Below are 15,076 nucleotides of genomic sequence, written 5' to 3'. Positions count from 1 at the left end.
TGTCCATGGAGTGTGCATGCTCCCCCACAAACATGTCCCCTGAGTGCTACCTTCACTAACTTGGAATCACCCAACTCACATTTCCCAGTAATATTGCCATTGTGAACATGCAAGCCTCCACATGTACAGGATCAGTCTACTGAGTGGTACTACCATCTCCCTACATCCCAGGATGGGCAGCCAGTATAAGCCATTCAACCCCTCCCTCTCCGGCTTGCCTCTTCTAGCTCCTGAGCTACTAATCGCTCTCTGTTCACTTTGGCCATAATTAGGATTTCTCTCTCTAGGTTACAGACTAAGGGTAATTTAAATATGTGTTACCTATTTTACTGGATTTTTAAAAAAAAAATGTTCTGAATGGATGTACAGTTTCTCAATTACTGAGGTAGGGAGTCAGAATGTCTGACTGATTCCTGCATTTGTTTGATCTTGCATTACCTATAAAAAACAGGAAGAGGCTGATTCCAAAGCCTAGACATGCCTGCTGTGATTGTGATCACCAGCTGTCCTCCTGCCTGGCCACAGTAAGAAAACATGTTGGATGCCTGCTATGATTGTGATCACCAGCTGTCCGCCTGCCTGGCCACAGTAAGAAAACATGTTGGCAGCTGCAGATAATATTTCCCAGCAAGTGGCTAATGTTGACAGTTGTTAAATGCATTTATTACATAAATGAAGCCTTTAATATTTGCCTTCAGCCTTTTTAAAACTTTCTACTATATTGTTAATAATAATGGTAAAAACAAAGGATAGTAGATGGTGTGTGTGTGTGTGTGTGTGTGTGTGTGTGTGTGTGTGTGTGTGTGTGTGTGTGTGTGTGTGTGTAATATATAAAACATATGATGCCTAATGAAAAAAAAAAATGTAATTTTTGAGTTGGGAAGGCATACAAGAGTTAAATAAGCTTTCAGTCTGAAATGTTCTTCAGAAGACTCAGTGGCATAAATGAAGCAATAATAATATGAATTGTGATCTTATCTCAGGGAAACCAGGGCTAGGCTGCAGTTCACTATAGGGGTTTGATACCAGAAGCCTGGTCTTTAATTAAAGGTGAATAAGTAAATAAAATATCCTGAATGGAACCTGTGAGCCATTCATTCCCCTAGGAAGTGAGAGCTGGATCCTTACAGTACGGCTGTCATCCTAGATTGGAGATGTTTTGAATATGTGCCTATGCCCATCATCACAGCTTAGCTTCCACAACAGTTTGTTTATGGAAGGCAAACCCATGTTACCACACAAGTAGCCAGTAGAGCAAGTATAGAAATCAGTGCCTCCAGTGGAACTACCAGAAAGCCTGTCATCCACACTTTTAAGAAGAAACTTACATTTAGGGTTACTATCTGCATTGTCTGTTAGTGGGAGGCCACGGTAGTGCAGCGGTTAGCTTTGCTGCCTCACAGCAAGAGGTTCTCCAGTTTGATCCTCGGCTGGGGTGCCTTCTGTATGGAGTCTGCATGTCCTCCCTGTGGTTGTGTGGGTTTCCTCCGGGTGCTCCGGTTTCCTCCCACATCCCAAAAACATGCTGTAGGTGGACTGGATACTCTTAATTGGCCCTAGGTGTGAGTCCGTGCATGTGTGTGCATTCTGTGGAAGGTTGGGCTGGCAACTCGACACCATAAACCTTCACTGCCAATCATGAGTGGACAGGTGATCCACTGTGGCAACCCCTAACTGGGAAAAGCCGAAAGATGAAGATGATCTGGATTGTTTGCTAGTATTCAAGAAGTTCAGCTTCTTTCTTTCTCTTTCTCTCGCTCTCTCAAGGATTGTTTTACTTTTACTAATCACTAGACAGATTTGTTGAATAATTATGAATGTTAGGGCACCTCTGAAGGAATGTTTTTCCCTCAGAATGATTTATTCTTTCAGCTGCTCTCCATAATAGTAGTTAAGAATGGCAGCAAAATTCATCTGTTAGTGAAAATAGTCTATTTGACGTAACACCATCATCTGTACTTTGTACATCAGTAACAGAAAGTCATACAGTTAGGTTAAATGTTATTTTTTTTCTTGCCCAGGATGACTAACTGCAGGTTATTAGTTCCTCTCCTTCTCCAACTACCTTTTAATCTGACCATCTTATCTCCACAGCAGGGACTACCAACTGAGGGTCGCAGCAGGTAGACCTTTCGACAGTTTTTGTGTTAAGTGATCAAGATGTCCAAATCTTATGTCATCTACTTCTAATTGCAGATATTTTTTTATATGCCTTATACCTTCCCAAAGGGAGGGACATGAAATGATGTAAACATGCACCCATAGGTAATCCCTACCATGATGCATAGGTGTCTGCTTTTCCAAATGAGCTGACATGACTGTGTGATAGTATTGCTACTCTTCATCTTCTTTTTGACAGCAGCTTTTTGCAACCCCCTCCAGATATAGGCAAGGTGGCTGGGATCTGTCTTCATTAGCTTACCTCCTCTCCTGGTCCTTTAGCTTCCAGGTTGCCAGTATCACAAGGAGACACCATTCCCCAGTGCCAACAGGCCAGACTGATATCCTATTTTTTTTTTTTTTTTTTGTAGAAAGAGATCATAAATGCAGGTCTTTTAAGGGTTAACTGCCAAGTCAACCTAAGCAAGCTTAAATGACTAACAGTAGCTGTTTCACTGGGAAACTAATAGGTACATAGGTACATTTAGACCATTTCATTTGATTTAAAAGGAACCTTTCCAAGTGATTTTACATTTTTTCATTCTCTCGTCTTTTCCAGTTCATATTTTTTTGTCAGCTTCCATGCCCAGGGCATGCTTCCTGTGTTGGCACACACCATCAGCTCAGAATCTGCAACAGAGAGTTTCCCTGTGCTCTGAACCTGCAGAATTCTCATCTCTACAAAACAAAATGATTAGGCACTTACATTGTTAACAGGTAATATACAGGTATGCATTACCTCAAATGACAGGGAACTCCAGTTGATGGAAGGGTAAGTACGTGGGGCCCACATTGCAGCTCATCTGATACAGTGAGAACATATCTGTTGCATTTAACAAGACCATCATTGGTGGTTGCATCTGAAGCAGTAAACAACCAAAGTGGAAGGAATCTGAGGATTTCCAAAAGAAGAAAAGCACTCAGTAAAGGTGCGATTTGAAGACAAACTAACTGTGGCAACTATGTCTGCAATGAAAACATAACTGAAGCAGGCGCTGGAAACAGCCAAGCCAGCAACAGAGTGGTCTTTGATTGCAGCATTCATCAATGCACAGCGAAACAGCAGAGAACAAAAATAATGCATGTGGTAATCTACTTTGAAATGGGGTGACTAACAATGTCCATCCCTTCCAGCTTTAGAGAAAAGGAACTAAGAGCTGCTCTTTTCTTCCCTGCACTCAAATAGCCAGCTCTGGCAGAACCCGAGTAGGTACCCTCTCAAAGAAAACAAGGAGCTAAAGGGACTGCTTTAAGGTCAAATAAGAATACACTTTTTGGAAGGAAGCATGAGTCTACTAAAGTGCAACCTGAGTCTTGCAAAAGACCACAATGTTTTCTATGTATGGGGTCCTGCAGCTTTGATATCTTAAAAGTAGAGGTGATGACCAACAGGAAGACCATTTTCCAAGTAAGGCTTTTCACATTGGTAAACCAGTGGGTTTAATCAAGGGATGAACAAGCCTGGCGCTAATGAAGTAGTGACTTCATAGCGTGAAGGAGAGATGCAGAACCCCTTTAATAAACTGTTGATGGGCCACAACACAGCAGCTGTAAGGCCACAATGAGCAGAAATAACTGGCACACTCACCTTGTTTGTGGAATAACTGAGGCCCAAATCATACAGATGCCTGAAGTACATAAGAATTACCTGCAAACTGGCTAGGGTGGTATTTGCTATCAATTCACCCAAATGGAGAACCAGTTCTACTTAATAGAATATGAATGTCATGTGAAAGGTTTCTTGGCTGCCATTATCACTTCTGATACCCCACTGGAAGGCATGGTGTAATCAAACATCTACAACAGGAGTTAAGCCCTGCCATAGTGCTGGCTGTTGCCTCAATGAATGGGGCCATCTTGGCTGGAACAAGAACAATTCCCCTTTTTCTCTAGTGACCCAAAAGTCTGAAACTGTATACTTTTTGGAGATTAGCCTTGGTCTCTAATTTTTGATGAAACAAAGCATCAGACAAAATGGCGAGAAGGTATATGGGAATTGAGAAGCCGAGCCTTGGGGGGGGGATCCTCTCCCTAGCCCTCCTGCTATAACAAGAAACAAATAATATTATTTTTTTCAGGTGGTAAATAGATCAAGCTTCAGAGTACCCCCCTCTGGAAGATCTGTTTCAGACATATGTCAAGATAAGACCAAAGGAGAATTTACCTGCACATTTGCATTGTACAGGAAGCAAACAGCTGATGTAGTGATACTTCTACTATACCTCACCAGCCATGCACCAGCTCCCTGCACAGGAGGTATGCATGCATGCCCCTTACTTGTTTAGATGCACTTCAATGGACTAGATGCCATTCTGAACTAGAATGCAACAGATACAGTTTTTGCCCAATGTCTTTATGGATATAAGCACTGCACTTAGCACCAAATGATTGAGGCAGAGTTTCTTCTCCTGGTTTCGCTAATTCATTTCAACCATTCAGGAAGCAAGGTGAGCTCCTCACTCTGACAGAAAAGCATCCATTAACAGATTGGTACTGTCCTTCACTCCTGGGTCCAGTGGGCTTAATATCAGAAAACTCATGTTTGAATGGTTACTCTGCAGCCAGTGGCATCTCGCAGTCCATAGCAAAGCAAGGATCCTTGGGTATTCAAATGGCACTGTAAAGACTATAGCACAGACATCAAGCCCAAAATAAATAGGAGTCCAAGCTTGGACCCTCTGCTGTGTACTCAGGCAGGCTGCCAGGTTTATGACTTCCTAAGCTCTCTCTCTGGGCTGCAATCACCGACACTTGAGTAAGTCCAATTTTATGCTAATGAAGGCAATCTAATATGTGATCAGAAAAGATTTCTTGCAGTTCATGTTCACTTTCAAAGACTGTAGCCATGGAACTATCAATCCCAGGGACACAAAGAAGTCCATTGATACAGCTACCACATATCAGTCTTCCAGGTAAAGGAAAATAAGAAAACTCTTTACCTTGCAAGGATCTTGCCACCATGGCTAAGTCTATATGACAGTACTTTGTACTGAAAGTTGTACCCTCTATTGTGGATGATCTCAGACACTAATATGATGAGAGGAATCCGTCACAGCCACTGAGATCATCTAGAAACACAGAGTCAGTAAACACAAGAACCCTGAACAACAGTCACTATCTGCAACCTGATGTACTAAATGTGCTTGAAGAAGTAGAGATTCATGAAAAAAAGCCTTCTCTTCTATCAAAGGACAGGAGCATAATCCTTAGCCTAATTCCAAGTGAGAAACCTTCTCTCTGGACCCTTTGAGAAGTAGAACCAGGGTCAGTCCTATGACATTGGTAGAGACAGCTTGGTCTCCGAGTGGTGTTCACAATGTCAGGCCTCTAAGATGCGTCCATCATTGGCTTCATCAATATCCCAGTGATCCCAGGTGATGACTCAGAGTTTCTCTTAGCCCTAGAACACAGGACTGTAATTCCTAAGCCAGCACAAGTATCCTCTTGGGTAACATAGCTGGCGTTCAATGGGGCAAGACTGTGCAAAGCTCGAATGCCATCTTCAGTCTGTGAGGAGTTATTTTCTTCTGGGGTTTTCTGGAAGTAAAACAGATGCAGTATACAAATAATAAGGCACAAACAGATAGAATGTAACCAGATTTAAAAGCATTAACTTTCAGACTGTGCAACACTTACTGAATACCACAACAGAATACTTCTTGTTTGGAGTATCTAGCTGGAGTTTTTAGCATTTTTCTATATTCTGGGCACTTGGGTTAATCTATTTTCTGTACTTCTGATACTACAGTATACGGAAGTACTTCCAGTAACATATAATTACACAGCCTAAAAGTATATTCTAGATTTGGATATGCACACAACTCTTTTTCACATTGGAAAGAGTGTTGGTATAATACTCCAGGTCTTTACCTTATAAACACAGTTTTTACCTTATAAACACAAGGTACAAGGTTTGATTCTGAACTCAGGTTATTGGCTAAACTTAAAACTTTTTTGTCCAGGGCATCTGGCGACTTCCCCATCTCTTTGTAGTGGGGGGGGGGAGTTTGTGTTACACATACTGACTTCCTGTTTCCTGTCCAGGTGCAGAGGCAGCCAGAAGGAATAGGGAGAAAACATGTCTGATTCAGCTTTTGCTGAAAATGGAGTGAAAGTTGCTGAAGATATAGTCGAAATGATAGAATCACGACCATAATTTTTTCTGATGATATGGGTGCAGAAAAACAGTGACATTGGAGGAAAGGAGATTGTAGCTGAAACAGAGATGGAGTCAGAGGAAAACTTTCAGAGGAGATTGTTTGAAGGAGAGATGGTTACGTCTGAAAAATCCATAAGTACAAACATCCAAATTGGGGGGGGGGGGGGTTTGCAGGATGATTATTTTGAAGAAATGGTAAACCAAAGTGAGCCAGGAAGTGGAGTAGCAATTTCATGGAGTGACATCATAGACGATACAGAAGAAGAAAAGGGAGAAGAGACTGTGCCAGAAAATGTTCCAGAGACAAAAAAGTATGCACAAACTGTTGCAGAAGGAACAAAGAAGAAAGAAGAGAAACAAAAAAGAAGTATTTCGTACATGTGAGCAGTAAAAAAGAAGAGCATTTGGACAGGTATGAGGTTTGAGACTATGTCGCAGTGCCTCTGGGTGTCAAAGCAAAAGAGGTAAAAGCATTTATTTTAATTAATAGACATTTTGTGACTTGATACCTGAGACTGGGCAGGCCATGGAAAATTTTTTGGTTGCATATGAACGAAAGAAAAATATTTATCCATGGTCAGAATATGTGGTGCAAGCTTTTTACAGACAGACAAACAAATAAACAAACAAAAAGGAATAATGATCCAGTTTAGAACTGAAGTTCAAAAGAACATTTATTAACTATATGTACAGAATAATGGATACTACAAAAATATATAATGAAAGAGGAGTATGGACTAGGGTATGGGAATATGGAGTAATACTGAAAATGGAAAAATTATAACATTATGCATATACCTAGTATTACTAATGTTCATGGTAATAGTGGTTTTGTGAAATACAGGGGTCAACCAAAGACTTGTCATTTTTGTGGAAAAAAATATAATTTTATCAATGAATGTGATAAAAAGATGTTATTTATGTGGTAAAACAGGGCATAATGCAAAATATGTGATTTAAAGTACAAAGAAAATGTGGCAATACTGGTCATTCATGGCTAGAATGTGAAATGAACGTGCAAGAAAATGAAGTTATAAAGGAGAAAGACAGAAGAAAATGTAGAAAAAGATGTGACTGATAAAGAGGTTGTACATGAAGTTTATTTATTTATTTATTTTACATTTGTTAACCGGGAGAGTCCGACTGGATACATGTCCATTTTCAGCGGAGGCCCGGGGAGAAAAGCTCCAGGTACATAACAGACATATGAACATTGTTAATGCAAAAAAGGAAGATAGTTGAGTTCTAAATACAATATAAAGATACATCACATCTTGGGAAAAAAAATAGCAGCATATCAAAAGTTAAGGATAGTGAGGTAAGAGAAGGGTAAATGATAGTGGTTAATCAGGTTTGGAACAGGGACATTGCCAAAGAGTATTGAGATGGAGTTCCACATTTTATCTACAAAGTTTGAGAATAGACAGAATTATTGGCTTTGGTAGTTTGAGCTAAGATCTTATTGGAGGAGCGAAGATTGCAGGTTAATATAGGGTGAATGATGTTTTTTTCTCTGGGTGATACAGTATCTGGTGAGCGTTTTGAGATGGTTGAAATGGAGTTGGCTGGAAAACTCTAACCACCCTAGTTGCTTCAAGTTAGTGCAGTGGTGCTAAAGGTGGAATTTGTGGCAAATCTAGCTATGTGATTGTAACAAGAAGCAAGTTTGTTAAGGGTTGTCTTGTTTAGGTTTGTAAAAAGGGGGGAGGCATAGAAAAGAGTTGATAGTAGGTGTGTGCTGGCAATTGTAATTTTGAAATGGGTGTCAAATTTAAGGGAGTTATCAATGGTAACACCTAATAGCTTTGTGTGAGCTTCTGGTGATATAGTGATTCCATTGGAGGATGTAATAGAGAAGGTGGAAGTAGTTTTGTTTTGTTGGAGAACCATTTTTCTATTAGGTTGAAGGTGTCTAGGTCTGCCAGGTTGGAGGCAGTGCTGATGATAAATCATCTGCATATTGAATGATTGTGGGCAGGTCATTAACAAAGATGGTGAAGGGAAGAGTGCCAAGAATAGATCCTTGGGGAACTCCAAGTGTAACAGGTAGGCATGTGGATAATTTGTCCTGCCATAGAACAGCCTGTTGCCTATTGGACAGTAACTTTGAAGAAAGTAACAAGGAAAAAGAAACAGGAGAGACAAGTGAGGAAGAAGATGACTGGCATACAGTAAGGAATAAAAATAATTCAATAGGGAAAAGAGTTAAAGAAAGGAAAAGAAAATTCAAAAATATAATACTTAGAGAAAATAAGAAAGGAAAGGGATAGACATTTTATACTAACCATTCTTAAAATTTATTTATTTAAATTTGTTGACCAGGAGTGTCCAACTGGACATGGGTCCATTTTCAGCGGAGGCCCGGGGAGAAAAGCTCCACAGTAAAATAAACAGACAGTAGTTACATTGGATTACATAGCGATTAACAATTTAACATAGAAATCACTTACAACATATTTACAGATGAAGAACATAGTACATCAGAAGACAACTAGAATCTTTATCTGTGAAGTACATAATAGGCATTAACAAATGTAACAATGAGAAGTTCCTGCTGTATAATAAGTACTAGGCTTATGAGCATCTGAGCTTGCTATCATCAAGGTAGTTAGTGGAGGTGAAAGAAAGGTAGTAGTTGGATGGGGTGGATGATAGTAGAGTGGGAGTTGCAAGGGCATAGCCAGCATGTTTTTAGGTGCGCTTTTAATAAATTTTTGAAGTTGGTGCATGATGGTACAGAGGTAATTGTGGGTGGGAGTGAGTTCCATAATTTGGCTATGGCACAAGAGAATAGTGCTTCACCAGCAGAGTTATTGGCTTTAGTGATCTGCAAGTGATTTTTGTTGCTGGATCTTAGTGGTCTGGTGGTGCGATAGGGTTGGAGTAGATTCTGGAGGGATGGGACATTTAGTGGATGGTTTACTAGTTTGTGGGCGAGTGAGTGTTGGTACCACTGAAGGAGGTGAGGGAGTTCAAGCCAGCCCAGTTCAGCAAGTGAGAGACAGTGGTGACTACGGTAGGATGCCCCTGTGGCGAATTTGGCGATTTTGTTGTAGCAGGTCTCTAGCTTGTTTAGATCACATTGCCTTAGGTTGGTATATACTGGAGAGGCATAAAGTAGGGTGGAGATAAGGTGGGAATTTGCTATTGAAATCTTTGCTGCTTTGGTGAGAAATTGTTTATTTCTGTATAATGCTCCTAGTTTTTGTGGACTTTTTTTATGGTCATGGATATGTGAATGTCAAATTTTAGTTTATTGTCTATTTCCACTCCTAGCAATTTGGTGTGTTCAGTTGGGTATACAGTGGTGTTGTCTTTTGCTGTGATGTTAAAGTGAGAGTTGTTTTGAGTATGTTTGGTGGGTTGGAAGATGAGTAGTTTAGTTTTGTTTGGGTTGAGTATTAATGGGGCATCGGATAACCATGTTTCAACAGAGGAAAAGGCTTCCTGTGTGACTTTTTGCAGAAAAAAAAAATCTAAAAATATTCTCTTAAAATGTGAACAGGATGCAAAATCTTAAAAGGAGAATATGTATATTGCAATGATGTGCTACAGTAGATGCACATATTGTTTTAGAAGATATCAGATTATTAACAGAGGAAGAAAGAACACAAACGGAAAAACTTTGGAATGGTGTGGTAGTTTGGAACATGGGTAAAGAAATGAGCTCAGGCATATGTATTCTATGTCAAGAAAGCATTAAAATATTAGATATAACCATAGTTGAAGTAGGATGAATTACAGTAATAGACTTGAGATGGAAAACATATGTGTATAGAATTATAGCTTTATATGCATTTGCAACACAAAATGAGAGAGAAATGATGTTTAAAAATATTCTTGAATATGTCTTATGGACATTATAGTGGTGGGTGATTTTAATTGTAATTTAAGAAAAAATAAGAGCAACTGTGATGTTAAAATTGTAAAAGAAATTATGAGAAGTGGAAATTTAAGTTTATGGGAGAATAACCACTGGAACTACAAAAGGAATGAAATTAGGACAGATTATTTTTTAATATCTAATAGTTTAAAAGTTAAAGAAAAAGGAATTAAGTATGCTGGATTTTCAGATTATGTGGCTATATGGGTCAAAGTACAGGAAAATGAACAATGCATAAGAAAGGGAAAAGGAATAAAGAGAATTAATGAAAAAGAATTAGATTTAGAAGAGAAAAAAATCTTATGGAATTATGGAAACAATCATATGACTGAGAGAGTTTTATGAGAATTGGACTGTTTAGTGCCTTAATTTTAAACAGAAATATAAAGAAGTGTTTTTAGAATGTATAAGGAAGAAAAGAAGAAAATAAATTAAGTCAAGAAACATTCAGAGACTTATTAGAGAAGAAAAATTCCTTTCATGAAAAAGAAAGAGAAATATATAAAATGAATCAAATTAAAATTAACAGCTTGTTATATAAACAAAATAGTGTTTACAAAGAAAGAAGAAGTAGCATCATATTTGAGTAAAAGATTAAAAGAAGGAAAAGTAATAACAGAATTAAAGAATAAGGAAGGTAAGCAAATAAGAAAGCAAAAAGGAATATAAAAATAGTTAAAGAATGTATTGGAATTATTTGTTAGAGAAGAATACAAAGAGCAAATTTATAAAGGTGAAAAATTAAACAACAAAGATAAAGAATGTTTAGAAAAAAAAGAGAATTGAATGAATTTCTACACAATATTAAAATGAATTATGCAACAGGACTGGGAAGAATTGAATATGGTATGTATAAAGAAATGAAGGAGTGGTAAAATAATTTTTATGGAAGTTATGAATTAATGGTTAGAAACTGGAATTACAAAGAGATATGTACAGGCGTTATAAAATTTATAGTTAAAAAAGGAAATAAAGAGGAGATAAAAATGGAGACCTATAAAACTGAATAATATGGATTATAAAATGTTTTATGAGAATAAAAAGATTACAAAAATGGATAGAATATATGACCAAAACATATTTGGAAGAAAATGAAGTCAAGAGTTATTATGGATAATAAGAGAAATAATTGATGATATCATAAATAAAAATGTAGAAGCAAAGGTTATGATAGGGGATATAAGTAACGTCTATGATAATTTTCAATGTAAATCATTATGGGGCATTTTTCAGGCATATAATGTAAGCAAAAATATTACAGGTAATAATATCAGTTTATGAAAGGAACTATGTGAAACTAAATGTAAATGGCTGGATTGGGGAAGAAATAAAAATAGTGTGTGGAATAAAGCAGGGCTGCCCAGCTAGTAGTGTAATGTTATCATTAGTTATGAATATAATGTTGAAGGAAATTAATAAAATGTGAAGTAGCAGCAGACACAAAAAGGAAGTACAATTGCCAATAATGTATAATTATGTGGATGATATTGTACTGATTGCTAGAAATAAAGTATGCATGGAAGTAAATGAAAATGAAAAATGAAGTACAAATTTAAAAAATTGGTTTAGGTATAAATAAAGAGAAAAGTAAAGGATTTGGTTTTGAAGCTATGACAGGAGGTATTGAGTTCAATGAAAAATATATGGATATATTAGGAATAATATTTGGAAGGAAAGAATAAATACAGGCAACAACAATGGGATAATATACTCAAAAAAGTAAAGGACATGACTAATTTTTTGGAAATCATATAGATTTTCATATAGAAAAAAGCACACTTGTTGAACACCATGGTAATAGGAAAAACTGCTTATATTGCTAACATCTATATGATTTCTATTAAGTACGAAAAGGAACTAATCATGATTATATTTTCTTTTATATGGGGCTGTAGATTGAATCCAGTCAAGACAGGGATTCTATATATGAAAGAAGAGCAAAGAGGCTTGGATTTAATAAACCCAATAGTGTATGCAGCATCCCACTGCCCTCTGCCCGGCATTCCCTTACTGACTTCCATCATGAGGAGGAGCTCTCTTACTTCCCTCACTCTGGCAGAAGCCAGCCCTGACACCATCTGCCTGGTGCTCCCTTATGGACTTCCATCATGGGGAGGCTCTGCCTAGCCCCCCTCACCCAATCAGGAGCTCTCCTGGCCGCACCAACATCTGCCCAGTGCTTCCTTATAGACTTCCATTGTGGGTGGCTCTGCCTTACCCCCCCCCTCACCCAGACATCTCTCACCTTGGCAGGAGGCCTCCAGTTCTTGTCATCATCTTTCTGGCACTCACTTACAGACTTCTGTCATGGCTGACCCCTACAGGCCTCACTTCACCCAGTTGAGACACCTCCTTCTCTGGCCATGGCCCCCCCACCTCACCTTGAGGGACTCTGACACCTCCTTATCTCTGCAGGCTCTCTAATCATGCCAGATCATGCATGCCCTTGGAGTCTCTCAGGGAACCTTCCCACTTATCCCAGCCAGCTTCATGGAACTCTCCTCACCTGCTGAGAGGCAGATCTTCCCTCATGAGGACTTCCAAAGTCCCCCTGCATTCCAATCCAAGGCACCTCTGGGGACTTTGCTATTTTTCGGGAAGACCGTCTGGTACGTTGCAAGGTCACATGTCTCTTCCCAAGCAGGAACTCTTCAGGACCCACCACCATCTGCCCGAAGCTCCCTTATGGATTTCTGTTATGGGGGCTCTGCCTTAGGACCCACCACTATCTGCCCAATGTTCCCTTATGGATTTCTGTTATGGGGGCTCTGCCTTACCCACCTTCACCCTGGAAGGAGCTCTGGAGGTCTCACCACTGTCCGCCTGATGCTCCCTTATAGACTTCCATTGGGGGGCTCTGCCCGACTCCTCTCACCCTGGCAGGAGCTCTCCAGGCCTAGCCCCCAGCCACCTGGCCCTCCCTTATGGACTTCCATCATAGGGGGTTCTGCCTTACCCGTTCACCCAGGCAGAAGCTCTCCAATACCTGCCACCATTCACCCGGCACTCCCTCATGTACTTCCATTGTGGGTGGGGGGGTTCTGCCTTCCCCTTCATCCTGGCAGGAGATCTCCAGGTCTCACTGCCATCCACTGAGTGCTGCCTTGCAGTCTACTATCAGGGTCAACCCTTCCAGGCCTCCCCTTCAACCCGGCCAAGAGACCTCCTTCCCCAGCTGTGGCCCTGCCTTACCTGGAGGGACCCTGCTGCTTCCATGTATCCTGCAGGCTGCCTAATTATGCCAGATAATCAGAGCCTCCTGGGGACCTTCTCTCTGATCCCAGTCAGCCTCTCGCAACTCCCCTCAGCCACTGAGGGGCAGATCTGCTTTAATGAGAAATTCTGAGTCCCCCTGCTTTCTGATCCAGGGCACCTATGGGGACTTTGCAATTTTTTGGGAACACTGTTGAGTACGGTGTGAGGTTGGATGCCTCTTCCTGAGCAGGAACTCTCCAGGCCCTGGCAAGCAATTATGGACTTCCATCATGAGGGGCTCTGCCTGACCCTGCTCACACAGGCAGGAACTCTCCAGGCCCACATCCCATCTGCCCAGCCCTCCCTTATGGACTTCCATCACAGGGGGCTTGGCTTTACTTCCCTCACCCAGACAAGAGTTCTCCAGGACCTGCTGACATCTGCCTGGGGCTCCCTTATGGACTTCCATAGTGGGGGGCTCTGCCTTACCACCCTCATCCTGGCAGGAGGTATCCAGGTCCCACTGCCATCCACCAGGTGCTGCTTATATTCTTCCATCATGGCTGACCTCATCAAGCCTCCCATTTGACCTGCTGAAAGACCTCCATCCTGGCCATGGCTCCCGCCTCACCTCAGGGACCCCACCACATCCATGTCTCCTGCAGGCTGCCTAATTGTGCCAGATCAAGTGTGCTCTTGTAGCCTCTCAGGGGAGCTTCCTTCTGATCCCAGTCAGCCTTGTGGAACTGCCCTCGGCTGCCAAGGGGGAGCTCCATAATCATTAGGGCTTTCTAACCCCCTGCTTTGTGATCCAGAGCAGCTCTGGGGACTTTGCCTGAGCAGGAGCTCTCCAGGCCCTGCCGCTGTCTGCCCAGTGCTCCCTTACAAGCTTCCTTTGTGGGAGGGCTCTGCCTGACTCTCCCTTCATCGAGGCTGGAGCTCTCCCAACCTGGCCACCTCTCTCCCCCTTCCAGACCTCTGTCCCAGAGGGGGGCATGGTCTGGACCCCCTCATCCAGGTAAAGCTCTCCTGGCCCTCCACTTTCTGCTTTTCTCTCCCTTCTGGGCTTCCATCGGGACAGACCCCCTCTGAGCTTCCAATTCTAACCAGCTGAGAGGCTCTTTTCCCAGCCTACTTATCTACTTAAGGCTGCCAAACCATGCCAGGTCACTCGTTTCCTTGTAGCCTCTCAGGAGAACTTCCCTCTGATCCTTTCCAGCCTTGTGGAACTCTGCTGGGATGTGAGACCTCAGACAGTTTCTCATCCAGACTTTGGTGACACTGGTTCTCCCCTTTGCCCTGCACTTAGGTCTTTCAAACTCACAGGGGTGATGGCCCTGGGTCCCTGCATCCCTGCACCTTTCACAGCATGCCTCTGTCTCTATCCTCCATTATGCTAGGCTCTGACAAATGCGCAATGCTTCAAGCCTCCTGGCATGTGGCCCCTTGCCTCCTGGTTTGTGTCATTCTCAGAATGATATCCCCATTGTGCCAGATGAAGGATGGGAGGCCAACCCAATGCCCCTAGCCAGACCTGGGTGTGAGATGCCATGGCAGCCCTATGTCTGTTTCCCTGGGGGTTGGCAGGACAAGATCACAGAATTAGCATCCCAGGATGGCTCTTGGCCCACCTGTGCTGATGGCCAAGTCGCCCAAGAGGCCCTGGGTGCAAGACAACA

At 41.4% G+C, this 15,076-nt stretch overlaps 1 protein-coding gene across 1 annotated transcript in view; it reads right to left on the bottom strand.

The window, feature by feature from the left end:
* The window catches only part of SNTB1 (syntrophin beta 1), a 1,146,703-nt gene that overhangs the window by 622,035 nt on the left and 509,592 nt on the right, over window positions 1-15,076 (bottom strand). The window contains exons 4-5 of the mRNA XM_044066911.1: window positions 5,793-5,832; window positions 2,822-2,838 (exon numbers count right to left, since the gene is read on the bottom strand). Coding sequence (XP_043922846.1) covers window positions 2,822-2,838; window positions 5,793-5,832 — 57 coding nt within the window. The remainder of the gene's footprint in view (window positions 1-2,821; window positions 2,839-5,792; window positions 5,833-15,076) is intronic.

This window comes from Protopterus annectens, chromosome 3.part1 (assembly GCF_019279795.1).
Source record: "Protopterus annectens isolate FY-2018-M chromosome 3.part1, PAN1.0, whole genome shotgun sequence".
Taxonomy (NCBI): Eukaryota; Metazoa; Chordata; order Ceratodontiformes; family Protopteridae; genus Protopterus; species Protopterus annectens.
Note: the sequence above shows the minus strand (reverse complement) of the source record. Positions and strands in the feature narration are given on the sequence as shown.